We start from the raw sequence: 24,982 nt of genomic DNA, 5'->3' as shown, positions 1-24,982 counted from the left end.
CCAGCATCTGAGCCCCCCACACTCCCCTGCTGAATTCTATCCCCCCATACCACCACCTCTTTGGCAAAGTCCCAACTACCTTTACCTGGACCCCCTGCAGAGTCCACCTACCGTTGTACCCAGATTCCCCCAACAGGCCCCTGTGCATCCAGCTCTCCCCCTTGTCTCCTCCCCCCCCCCCCCGCACCTGGATCTCACAGTGAGCCTCCCCACACCCAGATTGCCCCACAAAAGAACCCTCTCAACCCACACCTGGATATCTCACACACACTAAGCCCAACCACACTTGGATCTTGCCTTGTTGAGCTTGCTTGCCCACACCTGGTGCACTCAGTACAGAAGGGCAGGGCCCTGGGGTGTTTCTGGGGCAGGGCTGGTCCTTGCAATGTGTCAGGGTTGCATGCAGCCTCATCGCTGAGTCTATCCCGGGGGGAACCTGCACAGTGATCTCCCACCTCTGTGCAGTCAGTGGCCTGTGCTCCCCACTGTCATGCTGGAGCCTCCACATTTATTAGACAAATAAAATTTGCAGAATGTTAAAATATTGTGTGCAGAATTTTTATTTTTTTGGCACAGAATGCCCTCAGGAGTAACAGGAAGAGGGAGCAGGGGCTGTACAGTGTTCAAGCAGAGATACTAAGAATAGCTGTGTCTTGCTAACTAACATATAGTTAGCTATAATTCATATAGATTTCCTGAATGGATGGTGATCATCTGCTTTCCCCCCACATAGGGGGAAGGTTTTGGTCTTTACTATGACAGATGTTCACAGCTACAACTGCCTTTCTGAGAGACTGGAATAGGGATAGCAAAGTTGCACACTCTGTGCCAAATGATCAGAAAATGAGATGGGGAAGCTGGAGAGTATTGACACCTCATTTGTGTAGCTGAGTAGAGGCTAACCTGGAGTCGAGAAATACCAAAGCTGCATGTTAAGTAACTAACTACCACAGTGATGTTGCATGATCATGATGGGGCGGGATAGGGATTCATGCTGAGTTGGTGAACTCATCTCCCTTGTGACTCATGGTAACTTAAGTTCAGGCTACAAAACTAAATTCTGATGCCTACCTTTGTTCACCCAGATGAGACCCTACTTAAGAACCGTAGTTACCAATAGGGTGCTTGTATGGAATTTATTATCTATACTGCAGAAGCCGCCGTCCTGGATCGGGAACCCATTGTGCTAGGCACTGTATGGCAAAGACCATCCTTGATCCAAAGTGCTTACAGTCTGTTTTTTATAACATACTTCAATAGCCAAAACCAAATGCACCCAGAAGAAAATACTGTAGTACTGTTTGTATTTCAATAACTTTTGAGGGTTATTGAATAATCTCTCCTCTCAAATGAGGTACTAACCTTAGAGTTGCTTGTAATAGGCTGTGACTATTTACATTTACATCTAAAATTCTGAATCTTCATTAACTCATTAATTATGGGCTTCTGCATACAGGATAGGTTGTAAATTTTAACTGACTTTCCTATCAGAGAGTCAGTTGTCTTGGATTTAAACCACTTAAATGCCTCTCAAGTGAAAATATGCTTTATGTAGCCCCCTAAGAAGCTATTTATATCTTTACAAAGGAACTAAGAAAAGATAATTTGACTTTTTCAAGGGTCTCTTAGGCGTGAATTGGCAAAATGTGCATTAGGTCAGATTTCATAAATGGATAACAAATCTCATGTAGGCAAAGCCAACTGCCCAAATTCTAGTGAAATAAAAATAAGACCGAACTTCATAGAGATGCTTAATAGGCATACCTTCTCACCACTGCTAAGGTACTTTGTAGTTCTTATGATCACATGACATGGAAAAACATGGCGCCTACTTAGACTAGTTTCCTAACTAAATGTTAGACATGACAAAGAAGGATTTAAATACTGGGTTGGGCCAGTGGTCCACAGGACCAGTGTCCTGCCTAACAACAGTTACCAGATGCATCAGAGTAAGGTGCTAGAAATCCCAAAATGGACAATTATAGAATATGTGGCCTATGGCAACTTAATTGATTACACCCCTCAGAGGATGGCTAATTCCTTTAAACCTGAGGGTTTATTGCTTCCTAACACTTTCTTTTTAATCCTGTCTTGTAATTGTGGGTGTCTTCATCCATATAAATACCCAACAAGTATTGATCCAGCCATCTGCAAGATCCAGCTGTGCTTCAGCAGCCAGTTGTAGCTGTATTCCAGTAGCTAGCCCTATATTGCCCCTGAGATCATATGCAAAGTAGCTCCCAACTTTTTGGATGAGCTGGTGATGGATATAGGCAGCAAGTGCTGTATGACAGAATCCTGAAGAATCTCCTAGAGCTGATTTATTCTTCTGTTTCCATGAACATGGTAAAACATAGCCTATTTGCAGCTTAGTGATTTGGCAGTCTGAGGTAGCAAGCTTTGAAAGATTCCTAGCGACCTATTCCGCTTCCTTCCTGGTCTCCAAATTGTTGGAAGTCGTCAGAATGATCTGAATTTGAACAACGGAAAACAAGTCACTGAAAACGAAGTTAAAAATGGAAACATTGAGTTCTCCTTGACATGTCTTCAGCACTTTCCTAAACACTTAACCTAATCAGATCATTGCACTGACATTTTCTCAGGTTCTCTTGTGCATTTCCAGAACCTTTTGAATGTAGCTCCTCTCCTGGAGCATTAATTCATTCATTGGGATGTATCAGCAGGAGAGTCGTTGTAAGCAAGACATGAGAAATCTTTTACTCTACTCCATGCTGATTGGGCATCAGTTGGAGTATTGTGTCCAGTTTTGGGTGCCACATTTTGGAAAGATCTGGACTTTCTCCAGTTTGTCCATAGGATACCAACAAAAATGATTAAAGGTCTAGAAAATATCACATATGAGGGAAGATTGAAAAAGTTGGGTTTGTTTAGTCTGGAGAAGAGAAGACTGAGGGAGGCTATAACAGTTTTCAAGTACATAAAAGGTAGTTACAAGGAGGAGAGGGAAAAATAGTTTTCCTGAACCTCTGAGGATAGGATAAGAAGCCGAGGTCTTAAATTGCGGCAATGGAGGTTTAGGTTGAATATTAGGAAAAACTTCAGGTTTCAGAGTAGCAACCGTGTTAGTCTGTATTCGCAAAAAGAAAAGGAGTACTTGTGGCACTTTAGAGACTAAAATTTATTTGAGCATAAGCTTTTGTGAGCTACAGCTCACTTCTGTAGCTCACGAAAGCTTATGCTCAAATAAATTTGTTAGTCTCAAAGGTGCCACAAGTACTCCTTTTCTTTTTAGGAAAAACTTCCTAACTGTTAGGGTTGTTAAGCACTGGAATAAATTGCCTAGGGAGACTGTGAAATCTCTGATATTGGAGGTCTTTGAGAACAGGTTAGACAAACACGTGTCAGGAATGGTCTACTTATTACTTGGTCCTGCCGTGAGTGCAGTGGACTGGACTAGGTGACCTACTGAGGTCCCTTCCAGTCCTAGTAATGAAGTCTATTACTAATGAAGTCAGCCTGTTAGATTGGGATCAGTGGGGGAACTTAGTGTTAAAGATAGGTCTTTTAAAAGGAAATTAACTAAAATGGTGCATGTGCTGTGACAGTCTACATAAATGGCAATTGGCTGATCACTTTAAATGTCATTAAGTTGCATGAATAAAATTCCTCCCACTTTGTATAAAAGAAATATCTAATTCCTTGCTTTTATAAAAGCTTTTTATCAGTTGATATTGAAGTGCTTTACAGAGGAGGTCAGAATTATCCCCGTGTTAAAAATAAGAAAACAGGTGAAGTGAATTTGATGAAAGTCATTTTAGCATCTGCAAAAGTGGACATGCATACTGAAACTTGATGCGCAAAATCTAGCGACATTAAGGGAATATAGCTCTAGGTTTAGTCCAAACCTTAATGTGCATAGAAAATTGGGCCTGAGAGACAAGATAACAATCCTCAGGGACTATTTTCTAAGGGTTGCTACCTTCTTTCTTTCTCTGAGACTATTTTCTAAGCATATGAAGCTTCTGACTATATCTAGGCCTGCATTTCTCAAACTTCATTGCACCATGACCCACTTCTGACAACAAAAATTACTACATGACCCCAGGAGTAGGGACTAAAGCCTGAGGTTGCTGCCCTGGGTTGGGGGGCCCCAAGCCCTACCACCACAGGCAGGTGGGGCCAAAGCCCAAGCCCAGGGGCTTCAGCCCTGGGCTGAGGGCATGTAACCTGAGCCCTGCTGCTGAGGGCTGAAGCCACTGGACTTTGGCTTCGTCCCTGGGAACTGGGACTTGGGTTTCAGCTTCATCCCCAGGCCCAACCAAGTCTAAAGCTAGCCCTGGCGACCCCGTTAAAATGGATCCCCTGATCTAGACTTATGTTCCCTTAATGTCCCAAGATTTTGCACCTTGAGTTTCAATATGCATGCCCATTTTTGCAGATGCAATAATGACTTTTACTAAATTATTTTCATGTGTCTAAGAAACATGATTTAACAACTGACATAACGTTAGTTAAGTGCCACCTCTTGGCCATTCACCAGAATACTGTTCAGGAATCCAGCTGCTGAATCCTCAGCTGCCTTAAGCCTCCAAAATCTGACTGGACTACAGGCACTGCAGTTTTCTTGGATCCTCTAGGAACACTTGGGGCACAGACACTGTGTCTGCTCTCTTCTGAGAGCTGCAACGCTGTGGCCTGCTGCCGAGTCCCTAGAACCAATGCTCACCACTCAGATTCTTCCCATAGCTTAAACACACCCTCTTTCAGAGCTCCTGCTATGGGATGTTCTGGGTTCATAGTTTACCTTCTCAAGGGGAATATGAATAGTGTAACACAAATGCACTTTGCACAGGATTCTAAAGCCAGTACTGTTACTCACATGAGGAAATACAATTCCATACAAAAATAAAACCTACATACCTTTATCTGCTGCAGTTTCTTCACCATTCCAGAGCATTCTTTGGGCTGGGGTCAGTCGTCTGGGCCAATCCAGGGTCCTTCCGCTGCATGGTTTGTGTTCTGAAACATGGACACTTCTCTCTCCTGCCCAAAAGCTCCCATGTGGCTCTCCCAGTCTTCCCACTGAGAGTATATCTACACTGCAAACAGGAGGAGTGTCAAGGTTCCTTCCCCACTCTGAACTCTAGGGTACAGGTGTGGGGACCTGCATGAAAACCTCCTAAACTTACTTTTACCAGCTTAGGTTAAAACTTCCCAAGGTACAAACTATTTTACCTTTTGCCCTTGGACTTTCGCTGCCACCACCAAACATCTAACCGGTATTATTATTAGGAAAGAGTCCGTTTGGAAATGTCTTTCCCCCCGCAAAATCCTCCCAAACGTTACCCTCCTTTCCTGGGGAAGGTTTGATAAAAATCCTCACCAATTTGCATAGGTGACCACAGACCCAAACTCTTAGATCTTAAGAACAATGAAAAAAGCATTCAGTTTCTTATAAGAAAAATTTTAATAGAAGAAAAAGTAAAAAGAATCACCTCTGTAAAATCAGGATGGTAAATACCTTACAGGGTAATTAGATTCAAAACATAGAGAATCCCTCTAGGCAAAACCTTAAGTTACAAAAAGACACAAAAACAGGAATATCCATTCCTTTCAGCACATTTAAAGCCATTTAAAGAAATCAGAATCTAATGCATATCTAGCTAGATTACTTACTAAATTCTAAGACTCCATTCTTGTTCTGTCCCCGGCAAAAGCATCACACAGACAGACAGAGAGGGGCTTTGTTTTTCTCTCCCCCCAGCTTTTGAAAGTATCTTGTCTCCTCATTACTCATTTTGGTCAGGTGCCAGCGAGGTTATCCTAGCTTCTTAACCCTTTACAGGTGAAAGGGTTTTTCCTCTGACCAGGAGGGATTTTAAAGGTGTTTACTCTTCCCTTTATATTTGACTCGCCCTCCAAATCACAGATAGTGTGAAACGCTGCCTGGGATTTCTTCCTGGAGCTCTAGGAAAAAACAGAGTGAATAAGACACATGCACCTCTAAATATACTACCAAGTATATAAAGACTAACAATATTTTCCACATCTCAAGGACGATTTTAACCAGTTGATTCTGGGAAACTTTCATGGGAGAGTGCATCAGCCACTTTGTTAGAAGCTCCTGAGATGTGCTGGATGTTGAAATCAAAATCTTGGAGAGCTAAACTCCACCGAATAAGTTTTTTGTTATTTCCCGTGACGTTATGAAGCCACTGTAGCGCAGCATGGTCGGTTTGCAGGTGGAAACGCCGTTCCCAAACATATGGGCGTAGCTTTTCCAGAGCATAGACAATGGCATAACGTTCTTTTTCACTGACTGACGAGATGCTTTCCCTCTCAGACAGCTTCTTGCTGAGAAACACTACAGGGTGGAATTCTTGATCCAGTCCTTCCTGCATTAAAACTGCTCTCACACCACGCTCGGATGCATCTGTGGTTACTAGGAACGGTTTGTCAAAGTCTGGGGCCCTTAGTATATGCATGGGTTTCGCTTTAAGCTGGTTAAAGGCCTTCTGACACTCTTCAGTCCACTGAACAGCATTTGGCTGTTTCTTTTTGGTTAGGTCTGTCAGTGGGGCGGCGATATGGCTGTATTGCGGTACAAATCTCCTGTAATAACTGGCCAAGCCTAAGAAGGGTTGAACCTGTCTCTTTGACTTTGAGACAGGCCACTTTTGGATAGCATCCACTTTGGCCTGTAGGGGATTGATAGTTCCTTGACCCACCTGGTGTCCAAGGTAAGTCACTCTGCTTAGGCTTATTTGACACTTCTTAGCCTTAACAGTTAGTCCTGCTTCCCTTATGCGCTCGGAGACTTTTTGTAGATGTTCCAGGTGTTCTGCCCAGGAATCCGAAAATATGGCCACATCGTCAAGGTAGGCGACTGCATATTCTCCTAATCCTGCTAGGAGACCATCTACAAGTCTTTGGTAGGTGGTGGGTGCATTCCGCAGCCCGAAAGGGAGTACATTAAATTCATACAGTCCGACATGTGTGGTGAAGGCTGGCCTTTCCTTGGCAGATTCATCTAGCAGTACCTGCCAGTACCCCTTGGTTAAGTCCAAGGTAGAGATGAAGTGGGCCCGTCCCAGTTTCTCTAATAGTTCATCTGTGCGTGGTATTGGATAGTTGTCGGTGCGAGTTACAGCATTTAGCTTACAGTAGTCCAGGCAAAAACGTATCTCCACATCTGGTTTGGGAACTAGAACCTCTGGAGATGCCCATGCACTGCCAGAGGGGCGGATTACCCCCATCTGTAACATATCCTGGATCTCCCGTTCTATAGCAGTTTTAGCTTGAGGAGACACCCGGTAAGGTTGGACTTTAATTGGGTGAGCATTACCTGTGTCAATGGAGTGCTATGCCTGTTCAGTCAGTCCTGGGGTGGCTGAGAACGTCGGTGCGTAGCTAGTGCACAGCTCTTGGATCTGCTGTCGCTGCATATGCCCAAGGGTTATGGAGAGGTTTACCTCTTCCATGTCACCAGCACTTTTCCCTTCATAGTAGACACCTTCAGGCCACTCAGCGTCATCTCCTCCCTGGGCTGGAAACTGACTAACCTTTAATTCTCTGGAATAAAAGGGCTTTAGAGAATTAATATGGTATACCTTAGGCTCTCGGTTGGAGTTGGGGAATGCTATGAGATAATTAACAGCTCCCAGGCGCTCCTGGACCGTGAATGGCCCTTCCCACGATGCTTCCATTTTATGGGCCTGGAGTGCCTTTAAGACCATGACCTGTTCCCCTACTTTGAAGGAATGCTCTCTGGCATGTTTATCATACCAGGCTTTTTGCTCTTTTTGAGCATCCTGTAGGTTTTCTTTAGCAAGGGCTAGAGAGGTTCGAAGGATGTTTTGTAGGTTGGTTACAAAGTCCAGAATGTTAGTTCCTGGAGAAGGTGTAAATCCCTCCCATTGCTGCTTCACCAATTGTAATGGCCCCTTAACCTCGTGGACATATACAAGTTCAAATGGTGAAAACCCTAAACTTGGATGTGGTACAGCTCTGTAGGCAAAGAGCAACTGCTGCAACACTAGGTCCCAATCATTGGAGTGCTCATTTACGAATTTACGTATCATGGCCCTCAGAGTTCCATTAAACTTCTCCACCATGCCATTTGTTTGATGGTGGTAAGGAATGGCAACCAAGTGATTTACACCACGAGCTTCCCAAAGGCTTTCCATAGTTCCTGCCAGGAAATTAGTTCCTGCATCTGTGAGGATGTCGGAGGGCCAACCTACCCTGGCAAAAACGTCTGCTAGTGCCTGGCACACACTTTTAGCCCTGGTGTTGCTTAGAGCTACTGCTTCAGGCCATCAGGTGGCAAAATCCATGAAAGTCAGTATGTACTGCTTTCCTCTTGGTGCCTTTTTCGGAAAAGGACCCAGAATATCCACAGCTACTCGCTGAAATGGAACTTCAATGATGGGGAGTGGTTGGAGATGGGCTTTGACCTGGTCTTGGGGTTTTCCCACTTTTTGGCATACCTCGCAAGACCAGACATAGGTAGAAACATCCTTGCCCATTCCCTCCCAGTGGAATGACCTCCCCAACCAGTCTTTGGTCCTGTTCACCCCAGCATGACCACTAGGATGATCGTGGGCTAAGCTCAAGAGCTTGACCCGGTACTTAGTTGGAACTACTAACTGTCTCTGAGGATGCCAGTCTTCCTGGTGTCCACCAGAAAGAGTTTCCTTGTATAAAAGTCCTCTTTCTACAACAAACCTGGATCGATTAGAAGAGCTGAGAGGTGGTGGGTTGCTCCATGCTGCTGTCCAAGCTCTCTGGAGGCTTTCATCTACTTCCTGTTCAGTCTGGAACTGTTCCCTTGATGCTGGAGACATCAGTTCCTCATTGGATTGTGGACCTATGCTTGGTCCCTCTGGAAGCGATATAGGGAATGGGGATGTTTCTGTTGACTGTGAACCGCTCTCCGCTGGTGCACTATGTTGGAGTTCAGGCTCCGGCTGAGCCTCTTGTGTAGGGTTATTGGCTGCTGCCGGTTCAGGTTCGGTGGGGCCCTCTGGTGTTGGGGTTGCAAGTACTGTATTCAGTGCTGGCAATGGGTCTGGTGCTAGTTGTTCTGCCGGTTCCGGTTCTGGCTCTGTCTGGGTTTCTGGGACTGGATCCACTACTGCTGTTGCAGACATTGGCCTGGTGTCCGGGTCCATCACCTCTGACCGGGTTCTGGTAGAAGTTTCCGGAACAGAGTTAGGTGTGACAACTTGTTTAGCCTGGCTGCGGGTGACCATTCCCACCCTCTTGGCTTGCTTCATATGATTGGCCACGTCTTCTCCCAACAGCATGGGGATGGGATAATCATCATAGACTGCAAAAGTCCACGTTCCTGAGCAGCTCTTGTACTGGACAGGCAACTTGGCTGTAGGCAAATTGAAAGAGCTGGACTTGAAGGGTTGAATCATCACTTGGATCTCTGGGTTGATTAAATTGGGGTCCACTAAGGAAGCATGGATAGCCGACACTTGTGCTCCGGTGTCCCTCCATGCGGTGACCTTCTTCCCGCCCACACTCACAGTTTCCCTCCGCTCCGAGGGTATCTGGGCCTGAGGACCTCTGGTGTGATTCCAGTGCAATGAACTGTAATCTGTTGGGGGTTCTTGGGGCAGTTGGCCTTTACATGCCCCAGCTCGTTACATTTAAAACATTGTCCAGCTGACCGATCACTGGGGTGAGGTGGGTTGCTGGAGAATGGTGTGGCAGGATAAGGTGGCTGGAGGGTTTCTTGGGGGGTAATTGGGACCTTGGGCTGCCCCCAGTAGTAGGGTGTGGTCTGAGGTTGTCCCTTCTGGTATCCTCTCCAACTGCGACCAGTTTTTTTCTTCTCTGCCACCTCCACCCATTTGGCTCCAATCTCCCCTGCCTCAATTACAGCTTTGGGCTTCCCATCTAGGATGTATCTTTCTGTTTCCTCAGGAACACCCTCTAAGAACTGCTCCATTTGCACTAGGAAGGGCAAATCTTCTGGAGATTTAACACTTGCTCCAGGCATCCCAATGTTTCACAACGTGGTAGGCATGTTGGGTAAATGACACGTCTGGTTTGCACCTTAGGGCTTTGAACCGCCGATGGGAATGCTCGGGGGTTAGCCCCATTCTGACTCTCGCCTTGGTTTTAAACAGTTCATACTGGTTCATTTGTTCCTTAGGCATTTCAGCCACCACTTCAGCTAAGGGTCCACTGAGCTGCGTCCTCAGCTCTACCATGTATTGGTCTGTAGAGATGCTGTACCCAAGGCAGGCCCTTTCGAAGTTTTCTCAGAAGGCCTCGGTATCATCGCCTGCCTTGTAGGTGGGGACCTTTCTGGGATGTGAAGTGGTACCTGGAGAAGGATTGCTAGGGTTTGTTGGTATCTTCTGCTGAGCCTTTGCCTTCTCCATCTCCAGTGCATGCTTCCTCTCTTTTTCCTTCTCCTCCAGTTCTTTGGCCCTTGCCTCCATAGCTCTCCTGTGGGTAGCCTCTTGGTTTTTTGCTGCCTCCATTTCTTTGTCCTTTGCCTCCATTTCTTTCCTGTAGGCAGCTTCTAGGGCTTTTTCTGCCTCTTTCGTTGCCTCCAGTCTCGCTAACTCCAATTTGTGTTGTATCTTGGTTTCTGTCATCTTTGCCTCTCTGTTTTTAACTAATTTTACACCTGAGAGTTAGAAATAAAACAAACTAACAAACAAAAAAAAACTTGGCTTGTAAAATTTTGCTGTGCTTTAATATGATACCTATATTCTCTGATAGTGATTGTCTCCCTACAGAAAAATCCAAAAACAAAACAAAACCAAAAAAAAAACCCCTAACACTTTTGTCTCCTGGCAAATAGGCAGAAAACCCCTCTAGTTGCTCTTAGGTTAAAAAAAAAAAACTTCTTCAGGTCCATGAAGACTGGTGAATTTCCCTGAAGGAGGTTAACTACCGTGCCTTTAGGTAGAGAAAACTCCAGCTCACAAAAGACAATTCCCTTTTGTCTCTGCTCTGGCCCCCAAGCAGAGAAAAAAAAAAACCCTCTAACTGCTTTCAGTTTAAAACCTGCTTTCCAGCAGCCCAAAGGAAAAAAAACTATTTCCTTTTCAAATCTGTGCTTCTGGTTCAAAAAATCTCAAACTGATCTCAAAATGATTTCAAGTTAATCGCACTGCTCTGCCACCATGTCAAGGTTCCTTCCCCAGTATGAACTCTAGGGTACAGATGTGGGGACCTGCATGAAAACCTCCTACACTTACTTTTACAAGTTTAGGTTAAAACTTCCCCAAGGTACAAACTATTTTATCTTTTGCCCTTGGACTTTCGCTGCCACCACCAAACATCTAACCGGTATTATTATTAGGAAAGAGTCCGTTTGGAAACGTTTTTCCATGCAAAAATCCTCCCAAACGTTACTCCCCTTTCCTGGGGAAGGTTTGATAAAAATCCTCACCAATTTGCATAGGTGACCACAGACCCAAACCCTTGGATCTTAAGAAGAATGAAAAAAGCATTCAGTTTCTTAAAAGAAAAATTTTAATAGAAGAAAAAGTAAAAAGAATCACCTCTGTAAAATCAGGATGGTATACCTTACAGGGTAATTAGATTCAAAACATAGAGAATCCCTCTAGGCAAAACTTTAAGTTACATTAAGACACAAAGATGAATATCCATTCCATTCAGCACAGCTTATTTTTCTCAGCCATTTAAATAAATTAGAATCTAATGCATATCTAGCTAGATTACTTCCTAAGTTCTAAGACTCCATTCTTGTTCTGTCCCTGGCAAAAGCATCACACAGACAGAGAGAGCCTTTGTTTTTCCATCCCCCCAGCTTTTGAAAGTATCTTGTCTCCTCATTGCTCATTTTGGTCAGGTGCCAGTGAGGTTATCCTAGCTTCTTAACCCTTTACAGGTGAAAGGGTTTTTCCTCTGGCCAGGAGGAATTTTAAAGGTGTTTACCCTTCCCTTTATATTTATGACAAGGTGTGATTGTAGCACATGTAGGCATACCTGAGCTAGCTCTGAGTCAAGTCACTACAAGTAGTAGTGTAACTGCAAGGGCACATGCTAGCCACCCAAGTAGTCTAGCCTGGAATCATGGGTACGTAGTAGGGCAGCAAGCATGTGCTGCCACACCTACACTGCTAGTTTTAGCCAGCTGGCTCTATCATGGCTAGCTTAGGTGTGTCTACATGTGCTGCAATTGCAACTCCCCGACTGCAGTGTAGGTGTACCATAATCCTTTTTAACCCTTGCTTTATCTGTCCTCTTTGGAAATTTTCCACTCCCCCAACCCGGCCAACAAGTAGGCAGAGGTGTAGCTACTCCTAGGCTCCCGCTAACATCAGTATAGCTATTGGCTAGTCACAGTACAAACATTAAAGTTAGGGATCCTCCATTGTCATGGTTTACACTTAAAATTTAGATTGATCTAGCTACGTTGCTTAGGGATGTGAAAAAATTCACACCCTACGTGATGTAGCTATGCCAATCTAACCCTGGTGTAGACATAGCTAGGCTGATAGACGAATAATTCAGTTGACGTAGCTACCACCACTTAGGGAGGTGTATTACCTACAGCAATAGGAAAAACTTCCATTGTTAGACACAGTTTTTATCTATGCTACAGGGTTAGTGTTGCATAGCTATGGTGCCAAAGCTATGCTGCTGAAGTCCCTGTAATGTAGACAAACCCTTAGTCTGGTGTGTTCCTGATACAAGTCCTGTCAGCGATGGTGGATAAATGGAAATAGAGGCATTTCATGATACTGCAGTTTTCATAGTGGCAACCTCATAACATTAACCAGAAGTTGTACAGCAATTTACAAATTATATTGATAGTTTAATGCTGGGCCCAGTGTTGGGCTTGGTTACTGTGAAGTATGTTAGATCTATCCAAGTTATTAATAATTATTTTGTACCCTTTCCTGGGCAGGATCTGTTGAATGAAATGATTACAGAGGAATGCCAGTTAAAGGAAAGAATCGAAAGCAGCATTGAACGCCGTAAAAAGGAATTGACGTCTCTGAGAAATGAACTGTCCATGGATCCCTACCTGGTAAGATGGGTCTAGGTTTATTATGCCTGACACACAATCTACTAGTTGACTCCAAGGTTAAATTTGCTGTTTGAAACTGTTCAAATATGGATTAAATGTTCCCATGTATGTTGTCTTTTGATGTAAAATTTGAATGTTAATATTTATGCTCTTTGAATTTTCTATATAAGTTTTGGGTTTTTTCTTTTTCCTTTTGTTGTTTGTCTCCCCCCCACCCCACCATACAGTTTTCATAAGAAATCTAAAGTTGGTCTCTAGCAGAATATCTCCTTTATTATAATTTGCTTTTAAAAGTATGGATCTATAGGGATCAATCCTGAGCACATCTGCTAAAACAAGTAGTTTATAGAAAAATACTAGAGTAAGGGTCACTTTGCTGTTTATATTAACAAACAGTTAATCTAGCAGCAGAGGCCATCAAATCTCTCCCTTCAGAGAAATTCATGAATTGCCTATTGAAAAATGACTGCTACTGTGATCTGAAGAGAGAGCTACTGTGAGAGCTCAGGCCACATCAGTTAAAATGGTTGCCATTTTGCTATAGTAGGAAAATGCGGAACCTTACGAAGCCTTCGGCAAATATGACCACTGCCTCCTATTGATCCCGGTAGGAAGGATACTCCATTGACATCAGGAATGATTGCAGCCCCTCCCTCCTGTTTCAGCAGTAGAGAGGAGCCCTGTGAGGAATAAAGGAATATGAGGGGCAGGGAAAGCCGGAGAGGAAACTGGGACATGTTTCATAACCTCAAACCTGTTCACTTGTCTTGCACAAAAAATATTAGACTACTTCCTTCTCTTGTCTTTAGTATAACTTAAACATGATCTCTATCTGCTATGTTCAGCAACCATTGTGAGCTGTCATGACTTTGTCCAAGGAAGACCAGTCTCCGGAATTCCATGTTGTCTGGTACACATGGAGCTTAATCCTTGTGTAACCTTGCAGTAAGCCCCCTGCGACATGGGACATTGGTCCTGACAAACTTGATAAAGTTGCCTTTGAGTTCCTTGGTCCACATAAGCTTGTTTCTTAGATGAGAAGTCATTTTCCTGGTAGCAGTGGTGTGTGCTCTCAGTGACTAATCTGATTTAAATCAAGTCTTAAGTAAAATGTGGTGGTGCAGATTCAGTTCGGAAAGGAGTTCTGCATTAGTGATGCTGTTCTGCCCAGAGTGTTCCATGCCTGTGTCACAGTCTGGCCCAGTGTAGCTCTGAATGGCCATCAGTCTTGTGAATGGACCCAACTGCTAGACCCAAATGATTGGTCCCTTTTCCTAGCTCTGGGGGTTTCAGGCAACTCCCAGGTGCAGACCCAATGTTTGACATTCTTCTTAGGCAGTGGGACACCAGAGTTTGGCCACCTTAGATCCCAAAATAGTACCTCAGCTCTCCTGGGCCACCAATTGCTTAGACACTTTTTCGCTGGAGTCCTGCAAGCTCCACAACTGTGGCTTCAGAGATAATGTGCCAAAAAACACAGGCTTAGGTATCTGTTTAAGAAATTCCTGTGTGACCTTTTTAAAGCATGCTAGTGTTAGATTTTTTGAAAAACACAAATTTGAACATAGCCACCGCCACCACCTCCCTTCCTTCCTTGTCTGATCTTGCTACTCCTGTGAATCCTAGGTTAGGGCTAAGAAGCTCTGCCTGTCTACCTTAATCTGGTCATCTTGCACATACTGGTTGTCTGGCCACTTTGTTTTAAGAGGAGTGCTTCTCTAATAGTCATTGTCCCCATTTTGCCCATATGCTTTGGTAGGGGAGTTCCAAGTCTCAGCCTACCTTCCACGCCCCACTGGCTTCTGTGCAGTGTCAAAGTCAATGGCTGTACCATTTGAAAATCCATTGTTGCAGTTGGAGAGAGCCTTTGAATGTTGACTGCCCTTTAAGGCTCTGTCAGAGTGTCTGCCCTGTTACAAAATGCTCTAATCCATAAAGGAGGTTGCAGCATAAAATAGACCCCCTGAAACAAAATGAGGTTCACCAAACAAAATGGGTTTCAAAATTTGACACAGACATATATCCCCAACTTGTCACAGCTTACATCTCCATCCTGGAAGACTTACCTCCATATGCTTTGTTAAAATCCTTGAACGTCTACTTAGACCACACTAAAGCCCCTAAAGTCCACCCAGTGCATAAGGTTTTCATACCAATTTGCTGGTTAATTCAGTTACCAAAAGACCATGGCAAAGTGTGTGTCTGTTTCACACTCCTTTGACCTGGTTGGCCCGAAACTACAAATCCATGTCAATCAAGGCTTGCTAGATTGGAGATAAGAGTGCATAGCTTGCTTTAGGAATATTTCCATCACACACTTGCCAAACAGTTTACAGGCTCCCCTCCTTTCACATTCACACAGTGCTGTTGCTTGGATTGATTCTCTGTATAGGAATCCTTGCACTCCAGAACTTGTTCCCAGGGTTAGATGGCCAAAATCTTCTAACCAGAAGCTTTTTAATTGGATGGTCCTTATTCTCAGTTGACTGACTTTTGACGGAGTGTTTACTCTTAGAAGTGGGCTCATTGTGCTTGAAAATTGAGAGGTCTTGAAAGTTTGGATCAGGTATACGTATACTCATTATATAAAGAAAAGGAGTACTTGTGGCACCTTAGAGACTAACAAATTTATTAGAGCATAAGCTTTCGTGAGCTACAGCTCACTTCATCGGATGCATTTGGTGGAAAAAACAGAGGGGAGATTGATATACACACAGAGAGAACATGAAACAATGGGTTTATCATACACACTGTAAGGAGAGTGATCACTTAAGATAAGCCATCACCAGCAGCGGGGGGGGGGGGGGGGGGAGGAGGAAAACCTTTCATGGTGACAAGCAAGGTAGGCTATTTCCAGCAGTTAACAAGAATATCTGAGGAACATTGGGGGGTGGGGTGGGGGGGAGAAATAACATGGGGAAATAGTTTTACTTTGTGTAATGACTCATCCATTCCCAGTCTCTATTCAAGCCTAAGTTAATTGTATCCAGTTTGCAAATTAATTCCAATTCAGCAGTCTCTCGTTGGAGTCTGTTTTTGAAGCTTTTTTGTTGAAGGATAGCCACTTAGGTCTGTAATCGAGTGACCAGAGAGATTGAAGTGTTCTCCAACTGGTTTTTGAATGTTATAATTCTTGACGTCTGATTTGTGTCCATTCATTCTTTTACGTAGAGACTGTCCAGTTTGGCCAATGTACATGGCAGAGGGGCATTGCTGGCACATGATGGCATATATCACATTGGTAGATGCGCAGGTGAACGAGCCTCTGATAGTGTGGCTGATGTGATTAGGCCCTATGATGGTATCCCCTGAATAGATATGTGGACAGAGTTGGCAACGGGCTTTGTTGCAAGGATAGGTTCCTGGGTTAGTGGTTCTGTTGTGTGGTGTGTGGTTGCTGGTGAGTATTTGCTTCAGATTGGGGGGCTGTCTGTAAGCAAGGACTGGCCTGTCTCCTAAGATCTGTGAGAGTGATGGGTCGTCCTTCAGGATAGGTTGTAGATCCTTGATGATGCGTTGGAGAGGTTTTAGTTGTGGGCTGAAGGTGATGGCTAGTGGCGTTCTGTTATTTTCTTTGTTGGGCCTGTCCTGTAGTAAGTGACTTCTGGGTACTCTTCTGGCTCTGTCAATCTGTTTCTTCACTTCAGCAGGTGGGTATTGTGGTTGTAGGAATGCAGGATAGAGACCTTGTAGGTGTTTGTCTCTGTCTGAAGGGTTGGAGCAAATGCGGTTATATCATAGAGCTTGGCTGTAGACAATGGATCGTGTGGTATGATCTGGATGAAAGCTAGAGGCATGTAGGTACGAATAGCAGTCAGTAGGTTTCCGATATAGGGTGGTGTTTATGTGACCATCGCTTATTAGCACCGTAGTGTCCAGGAAGTGGATCTCTTGTGTGGACTGGTCCAGGCTGAGGTTGATGGTGCGATGGAAATTGTTGAAATCATGGTGGAATTCCTCAAGAGCTTCTTTTCCATGGTCCAGATGATGAAGATGTCATCAATGTAGCACAAGTAGAGTAGGGGCATTAGGGGAGGAGAGCTGAGGAAGCGTTGTTTTAAGTCAGCCATAAAAATGTTGGCATCCTGTGGGGCCATGCGGGTACCCGTAGCAGTGCCGCTGATTTGAAGGTATACATTGTCCCCAAATGTGAAATAGTTATGGGTGAGGACAAAGTCACGAAGTTCAGCCACCAGGTTAGCCGTGACACTATCAGGGATACTGTTCCTGACGGCTTGTAGACCATCTTTGTGTGGAATGTTGGTGTAGAGGGCTTCTACATCCATAGTGCCTAGGATGGTGTTTTTAGGAAGATCACCAATGGACTGTAGTTTCCTCAGGAAGTCAGTGGTGTCTCGAAGATAGCTGGGAGTGCTGGTAATGTAGGGCCTGAGGAGGGAGTCTACATAGCCAGACAATCCTGCTGTCAGGGTGCCAATGCCTGAGATGATGGGGCGTCCAGGATTTCCAGGTTTATGGATCTTGGGTAACAGATAGAATAAAAAAGTTTCAAAAACAGACTCCAATGAGAGACTGCTGAATTGGAATTAATTTGCAAACTGGATACAATTAATTTAGGCTTGAATAGAGACTGGGAATGGATGAGTCATTACACAAAGTAAAACTATTTCCCCATGTTATTTCTCCACCCCACCCCACCCCACCCCACCCCCCACTGTTCCTCAGATATTCTTGTTAACTGCTAGAAATAGCCTACCTTGCTTGTCACCATGAAAGGTTTTCCTCTCTCCCCCCCACCCCGCTGCTGGTGATGGCTTATCTTAAGTGATCACTCTCCTTACAGTGTGTATGATAAACCCATTGTTTCATGTTCTCTGCGTGTGTATATCAATCTCCCCTCTGTTTTTTCCACCAAATGCATCCGATGAAGTGAGCTGTAGCTCACGAAAGCTTATGCTCTAATAAATTTGTTAGTCTCTAAGGTGCCACAAGTACTCCTTTTCTTTTTGCGAATACAGACTAACACGGCTGCTACTCTGAAACTCATTATATATTAACTCTAGTTTAAAAAAAACAAACAAACCTGCTTATACTATTGGCCCTGTTGCTCCTCACTGTAGTTGTGCTGTTTTCTTCTGCAATATCCCTTGAGATTTATTGTACTAACGAGTGAAAATTCTGCACACCGGGTGTTCTCTTAAAGAATTGAAAACTTGCCTGTAATTTCCCTCTGATCATATGTTGTGGGTTTCTCATGTACCTGCTACTTCTCCTCAGTTTGGATTTTTAACACTTTTCTAGATGTTTCCTCTTTCACCTTGTCCATTCTTCTCTGACACACAATATTGTAGTGATCATATTGAATTGGCTTATCCTTGGAGATTTGTCTCCTGCTCAGTCAAAGGAATTGACTGGAATTTTGGAAGGTGTCTTTTTATACTTGTGGGGATGGGCCTAGCTATGTGATGGTCTGTAAGTAGGGGAGAAAATGGGGTAGGGGATGTCTCACTGTCTATATAGCTGCCCTAAGGGTTAAACTTCTGAGCTATGGGAATTTTATCAGTCTTAGGTGAAACAACTAAGATCCCAAGAATGAGAACGTGAGAAGGTAAGTAACTTCAGCGAACAGAAGTACAGGTCTCTTTCCCTTCTAGTTGCACACACTGAAGTTTTGGTCCATCACACATTGATTGTACCTGACTACTTTTCTTGATGCCAAGTCACAACCAAATATTGCAAGGCATTATGTATCCTTACGATTACAAAACATGCTTCAAAAACTCCACAGGCTGAAGAGGGTATATCCATCCTTCAGATGGAGAAAGATCTACGACTGGCATTAGACGCTACACTCAAAGAAAAAAATGAGAGGCTGGAAGAATTGAAGCAACTTCAGCAGCAAGATGAAAAGCTCTGTGCTGAGCTTTTTGCCACCCCTTACTATATACCTACTGGCAGCATTCCGAGTCGTTCACAGCTGGAAGAGTTAAAGGAACATGTTCGGATGCGTTCAGATGAGAAGGTATGTGATGATTTTTTTTTTTAAAAAAAAAAATCCAATAAATAGAATGTGATTTGGGGCTGTAGAGGGAAGTGTTTTCCACCTCTGCATTTTAACTGGAAAAGAATGCTAGTTGCAATGTCCTCTGATAGCTGAGTGTAGCTAATACTACTTAGTTTAATACTGATTTGTAATCTAGTTTAATTAAATCATATTATGGCCTAATTATCCATGTATATTTAAAGGCATTATATAGCTGAGACATCTCACCCTGTTTAAGGAGTTCTTTAAAAGTTATTATGGAAAATAATAGTGATGAAATTTTAAAATGTTTGTATGAAGTACAACTTCACACTGTCTAAGAATAAAATTTTAAATGCTGTTCCCATGAACTGAATTCCCTTTTCTCCCTTTGTGATTAGCAGATAGTACTTGGATGATGGCGTACACTTCAGCTTCTGTGCAGTACTTTTAAGTTTTAGATAGTTTTTGTATACTATAGTTACAAAGCTATCAATCCATACTCAGAAAATGGAGTGACCTGAACTAGCAAAATCATACTACCTTTGCTATTGCCTTGACATGGTACCTTAATCTACAGAGCCTCAGTATGAGACAATATTCTAAACAATTGTATATAAAATGATTGTTTTTAATTTTTCAATAGAAACAATGTCTGGAAGTTTTTCTCAAACTAAGAAATGAAATCAGGCAGTATAATGAAGAGATTGGGCATACACCTGATTCTACTCTTGAAAAAGAGGCGCTTTCTGATGATGAGGAACCTTTTTGTCTTGCCAGTAAGAACATTGAAGCTCTTCAAAAACTTGTTAATAAGGTTAGATTTTTAAGTGACTAAGAGAAGATATAGGAACTGCTCTTAACGATCACATGTAACACTGACACCTATAATTAGGCTGCATAAGCATCTAACGCTTCACCAGCAATAAATTCATTTAATATCATAAAATTCAGTCTTCAGGCATGTCCTGATAAGAATCAGCCAGAAGGGAAGGGATATGACCGTTTCCACAATGTACCATAAACTCTGAGTGGCAGTTGCTATTATTAATGTCAAGTGATGATAATTTGCAGTGTTACTGGCAACTCTTGATTTCTGCTTGTATTGATGATTTAAAGATGTCTTTCTAACGGCTTCCATCAGGAATGAACTAGACCTTTGGACATTACAATAATATTTGTGTTAAAGAGTATAAGCTTGCATCAAAATAGTGACTTATACTTAACTGTACAGATCCCACAAACTCAGTGTCCTCACTGCAATGCTGTAAGAACAAGCCTTCTTCCTTTTTCCACATCTTTACTTGAGCGTGTACATTATTTCTCTTCCATTGTGGGTTGGTTCACCTTGCTATTATACTGTAATTACTCAGCATTCTTCTACATTAAGGTGCTATCCTCTCTGAAGTAAGTTTACCTCATGCTGTCGTACTATGTGCCTTGTAGTTGCAGCTGAAGAAAGAATCTGTAATCTCAACACGGGAGGCTCTCAAGGAGAAGGTACGACTTCTGTGGAATAGACTGCACTGGCCAGTAGAGAAGCAGGAACAATGTAAAATGAATATTAAAGGCTCCATTACTCAAGAAGTTACCATGGTAAGACAATACCTTGCATATTTTTCATCAAACTACTTCCCCTGCCTTTCTTCTTACAGAAACTATTTTAGGTTTTTCTTTAAATAGACAAGTTTTGTCACAAAATCCAACTACATAAGAAATGCAAGGCTTACATTGAGAACTCACTCTGAGTTAAGGCAAACCCTTATGTATATTCAGATTCCCCTTAAAGTGGTATTTTTGCTGGCAATTGAACTTGTACTACTGTAGCTTTCAATTTGAGGTTGAAACTCTGTCTTCTGAAGTGAGCAACACCTGTGCATGACTTAGTTGCCCTTCAGTTTTAGAGTTCCTTGCAGTTATTGGTTCAATTTCTAGACAGGGTGGATAAAAATCATGATTTAAAACAAGATATTTTTTTTTTTAAATTAGGTTAATTTACCTGTTAGTACTCCTTCACTATTTTACCACTTTATGGGCTTAAATTGCTAAACATATGTCTTGTATTATTGGTTTCTTAGTTGGTGATAGAATTTCAGATTGTACATTGATTATTTCTGCCAAGATGTTTCATACTCAAAATGTTTATATGCTGAAAAAGACAAATCCACAGTGTGAACGCAAACTTGAACACGAAATAGGGGAATAAAAGCCCATGCTATGTTTATAGTCTGCACCACTTTCTGATATATTGAACTTCTCCAAGTTAAAAAAGATGACATATATTTCAACAAGCTATACTCATCACTTTGAAGTGACTTAAAACACAAATCTCACTCACATAAGTGGTTTTAAAAATCCCACCCTTGAGTGCCTAAATGTGGGTGATGCCTTGCCTTGTCAGAGTGCTCACCAGGCATCGCAAGCTGTTTAGTTTAGTGTGTGATAGCTCATTCAGGATATATTGGGCTGTACTGACGATTAGTTGAATCTTGAAATCCTGTGTCAGTTTTTGTAACAGCTAATGCTATTAAGACCTTGAGTGGTGGGGGGGATCACATAATCAAAACCCTGGATGTTGCATAAATGTTAAACAAGTGTTTTTGGGGTGGTAAGTGTTCTCTGAATAGAAATTAAGTAGCTAGCCATAGGGCCAATGGGTATCTTGAATTCAAAGAGGGCATCACTTTCTTCTGGAGGCAGAAACCGAGGCAGGAGAAAAATGTCTCTGGAAAGTAATCTTACTCAATTTGTATGCTTAAACTTCAGTTATAACCCAGGGCCTCAACCAGGTCAAGACCCTGTTGTGCAAACTGACCCATTTGATTGGTAGAAGCTTTTTATTAAAATGGAAGCTGGTGTCAGTACTTCAGGAAATCAGGCCACTTACGTCTAACTTTGGGCACACAAATCAGAACACATTCTAGTGAGCAGTGAAATATTTAAAACAGCATTCAGACTGCATCAGGGCAAATGCAGAGAAATCTAAATCACACTGGGAGGAAACCTGAAAGCTCTGTTTAAGAAGTGTGTGTGCCACTCCTTGTACAATCTGTAGGCAGCAGAGGTTGATGGAGTTCTTGGTCCTGGACAATTAAATTGCTCTAATGTCAAATTCAAAGTGCAAATACCTCAAGAGGCCAAAAATCTTGGTCAGTGACTCTTTCCACGAATCTCTTGTTACATCAAAAAAGCACCAAATGTTAATTGTAAGCAATACAAGTTGTGTGTCAAGAGAACTAGATGTCTTTAGCAGGAAGTCTAGCTCTATGAACCAACAAGGACCAGATTATTGGCAATGCTAACTTGTCAAAGACATGGCAACAAGGCTCCAATATTAATCCTCCCATATATTCAGAGTACTTAACTCTGCTAGAGCGATGTAATAACTAGAGCAGGAAGAGTTGCAGCTAAACCAGTGGCTCCCCTCTTAAGAGCCTACTTGGGTCAGGATAATTTTAGACCTGGTAATGCCTTTACCTGGTAACTCTCTACAGTCCATGCCCCCCTCTAATAATGTAAGTGCTTCTCTAGGAGTCTTAGTTTAGGTAGATATTGGAGAGAGTAACTTTTACCTCATTTGTGCTCAAAGTAAAACTATTTTTCCTTGTTTATTCCCCCACCCCCACCCCCCAATGTTCCTCAGACATTCTTGTCAACTGCTGGAAATGGCCCACCTTGATTATCATTACAAATGTTTTTCCCTCCCCACCACTCTCCTGCTGGTAATAGCTCACCTTAAGTGATCACTCTCGTTACAGTGTGCATGGTAACACCCATTGTTTCATGTTCTCTATGTATATAAATCTCCCCACTGTATTTTCCACTGAATGCATCCCATGAAGTGAGCTGTAGCTCATGAAAGCTTATGCTCAAATAAATTTGTTAGTCTCTAAGGTGCCACAAGTACTCCTTTTCTTTGTACCTACTAAGAGATTCTTGTTTAGTATGTTTCAAGCAGTCCAGTAATTAATGCCTCACGTCACCAAAGCTCTATGGCCTCTGCCTGTTGATGTGACAAAACCATGTGACAAAACCCACTTGACTGACTGGGTGTAGACACTTGCCTGAACTTGATTACTATTTCAAGTTTGTCCTATTTTAGCCATTCACGTTCTTTCTGCAACACTGACTTTATAAGGCTATTTTATTTTTCTTTTAACTTGATAAGTGTATTGCTAATCACTATACTCCCATGTACTACAATAGTTTCCAGAACACTAAAGGCTCAAAGGCTGTGCTGGTGATATATTAAGATAAACAACATGAAGCTATCCTATGAGTAAGAGAGCTAGGAACGTTAAGAAGATGCATTGTTGGCCTTAATGCAATGTATTACATTACATATACATTTCAATGTATTTTAAATAACTTTATAGTGGGAAGAAGAGCTGCTGCGTCTGGAAGAACTGAAGAAAGAAAACTTGAAGGGAGTGATTGGAAAAGTCAGACAGGAGCTTGACCTTTACTGGGAAAAATGTTTGTATAGCACAGAACAGAGATCAGCCTTTCATCCATATTATGATGGTAAATCTTCACTCTGACCTGCCACTCTTCCATTTCATGTGCAAGGATTGATTGGTATAGACTTGAAGGCCAGAATGGACTATCATGATCATCTAGTCTGACCTCTTGCATATTGCAGGGCACAGAACCTTATCCACCCACTTCTGTAATAGCCCTGTAACTTCTGGCAAGTTACTTAAGTCCTCAAATCATGATTTAAAGACTTCAAGTTACAGAGAATCCACCATTTACTCTAGTTCAAACCAGCAAGTGACCCATGCTGCAGAGGAAGGCAAAAAATCCTGCGGGTTGCTGCCAATCTGATCTGAGGAAAAATTCCTTCTCAACCCCACATATGGTGATTAGTTAGACCCTGAGCATGTAGATGAGACCCACCAGCCAGACACCAGGGACTTAATTCAGAGACTATCCCATCTCTGCCTGTTGGAGATATTTGCCAATAGCTGTCACAGATGGGCCATATGCCATTGTAGGCAACTTCCTCCATACCATCCTCTCCATAAAAGTATCAAACTCAATCTTGAAACAAGTTAGGTTTTTTTTGCCCCACTACCCCCCTTGAAAGGCTTTTACAGGACTTCCCTCCTCTGATGGTTAGGAACCTTCATCTAATTTCAAGCCTAAACTTGTTGATGGCCAGTTTATATCCATTTGTTCTAGTGCCAACATTGGCCCTTAACTTAAATAACTATTTCCCTATCTGGTGTTTATCCCTCTGATGCATCTTTAGCAAGCAATCATATTTACCCTCAGACTTTGTTTTATTAGGCTAAACAAGCCAAGATCCTTAAGTTTCCATTTGTAAGGTAGGTTTTTCCATTCCTCAGATCATCCTAGTAGCTCTTCTCTGCACCGGTTTCAGTTTGAATTAATCTTTCTTAAACGTGGGAGACCAGAATTGCACACAGTATTCCAGATGAAGTCTCACCAGTGCCTTGTTCAATGGTAATACACTCCCCTATCTCTACTGGAAATACCTTGCATGATGCATCCTATGATTGCATTAGCCTTTTTCATGGTTGCATCACATTGGGAGCTTGTAGTCCTCTTGTGATAGACCAAGCAGTGCTGGATAAATTTTTATAGTGGGGGTGCTGAGAGCCCTTGAACCAAACTGTAAACCCTGTATATAACGGAAACCACTTCAAGCCAGGGGCTGTGCAGCACCCCTAGGTCCAGCACCTATAGATAGATAGATCAATACATCCAAGTCTTTCCTCTGTCATTTCCAACTGATATGTCCCCGACTTATGGCAAAAATTCTTGTTGTTAGTCCCTAAATGTATGACCTTGCACTAGTAAATTTCTTTTACTCCAGATTTGCCTAGAATAGTGGCTGTGTACCATTAGCCATTTTATCAGCTGGTTTCCCTCCATCTTTTTTTTTCTATACATGAAGGAAATGTTCAGTGATGGCTATTTATTAAATAGTGTATTTCCCCAAACCAACCAGAATAAGTGTCTTCATACTCTAGTCTTATAAA

General features: G+C 42.7%; 1 protein-coding gene across 8 annotated transcripts in view; it reads left to right on the top strand.

Annotated features, from left to right (window-relative positions):
• PRC1 (protein regulator of cytokinesis 1) overlaps positions 1–24,982 on the top strand; it is a 52,873-nt gene that overhangs the window by 11,980 nt on the left and 15,911 nt on the right. For 7 of the 8 annotated variants that reach the window (XM_043514257.1, XM_038401909.2, XM_043514255.1 and 4 more), the window contains exons 3-7: positions 12,869–12,991; positions 18,741–18,974; positions 19,621–19,791; positions 20,421–20,570; positions 23,351–23,498. In XM_043514257.1, the coding sequence (XP_043370192.1) occupies positions 12,869–12,991; positions 18,741–18,974; positions 19,621–19,791; positions 20,421–20,570; positions 23,351–23,498 (826 nt within the window). Of the gene's footprint in view, positions 1–12,652; positions 12,992–18,740; positions 18,975–19,620; positions 19,792–20,420; positions 20,571–23,350; positions 23,499–24,982 lie in introns of those variants that run through there. The other variant, XM_043514258.1, reaches the window with a different exon arrangement.

The sequence above is a fragment of the Dermochelys coriacea genome, chromosome 5, assembly GCF_009764565.3.
Source record: "Dermochelys coriacea isolate rDerCor1 chromosome 5, rDerCor1.pri.v4, whole genome shotgun sequence".
In the NCBI taxonomy this organism is placed as follows: Eukaryota; Metazoa; Chordata; order Testudines; family Dermochelyidae; genus Dermochelys; species Dermochelys coriacea.
The sequence above is the reverse complement of the archived record's forward strand: the minus strand, read 5'-3'. Positions and strand labels throughout refer to the sequence as shown.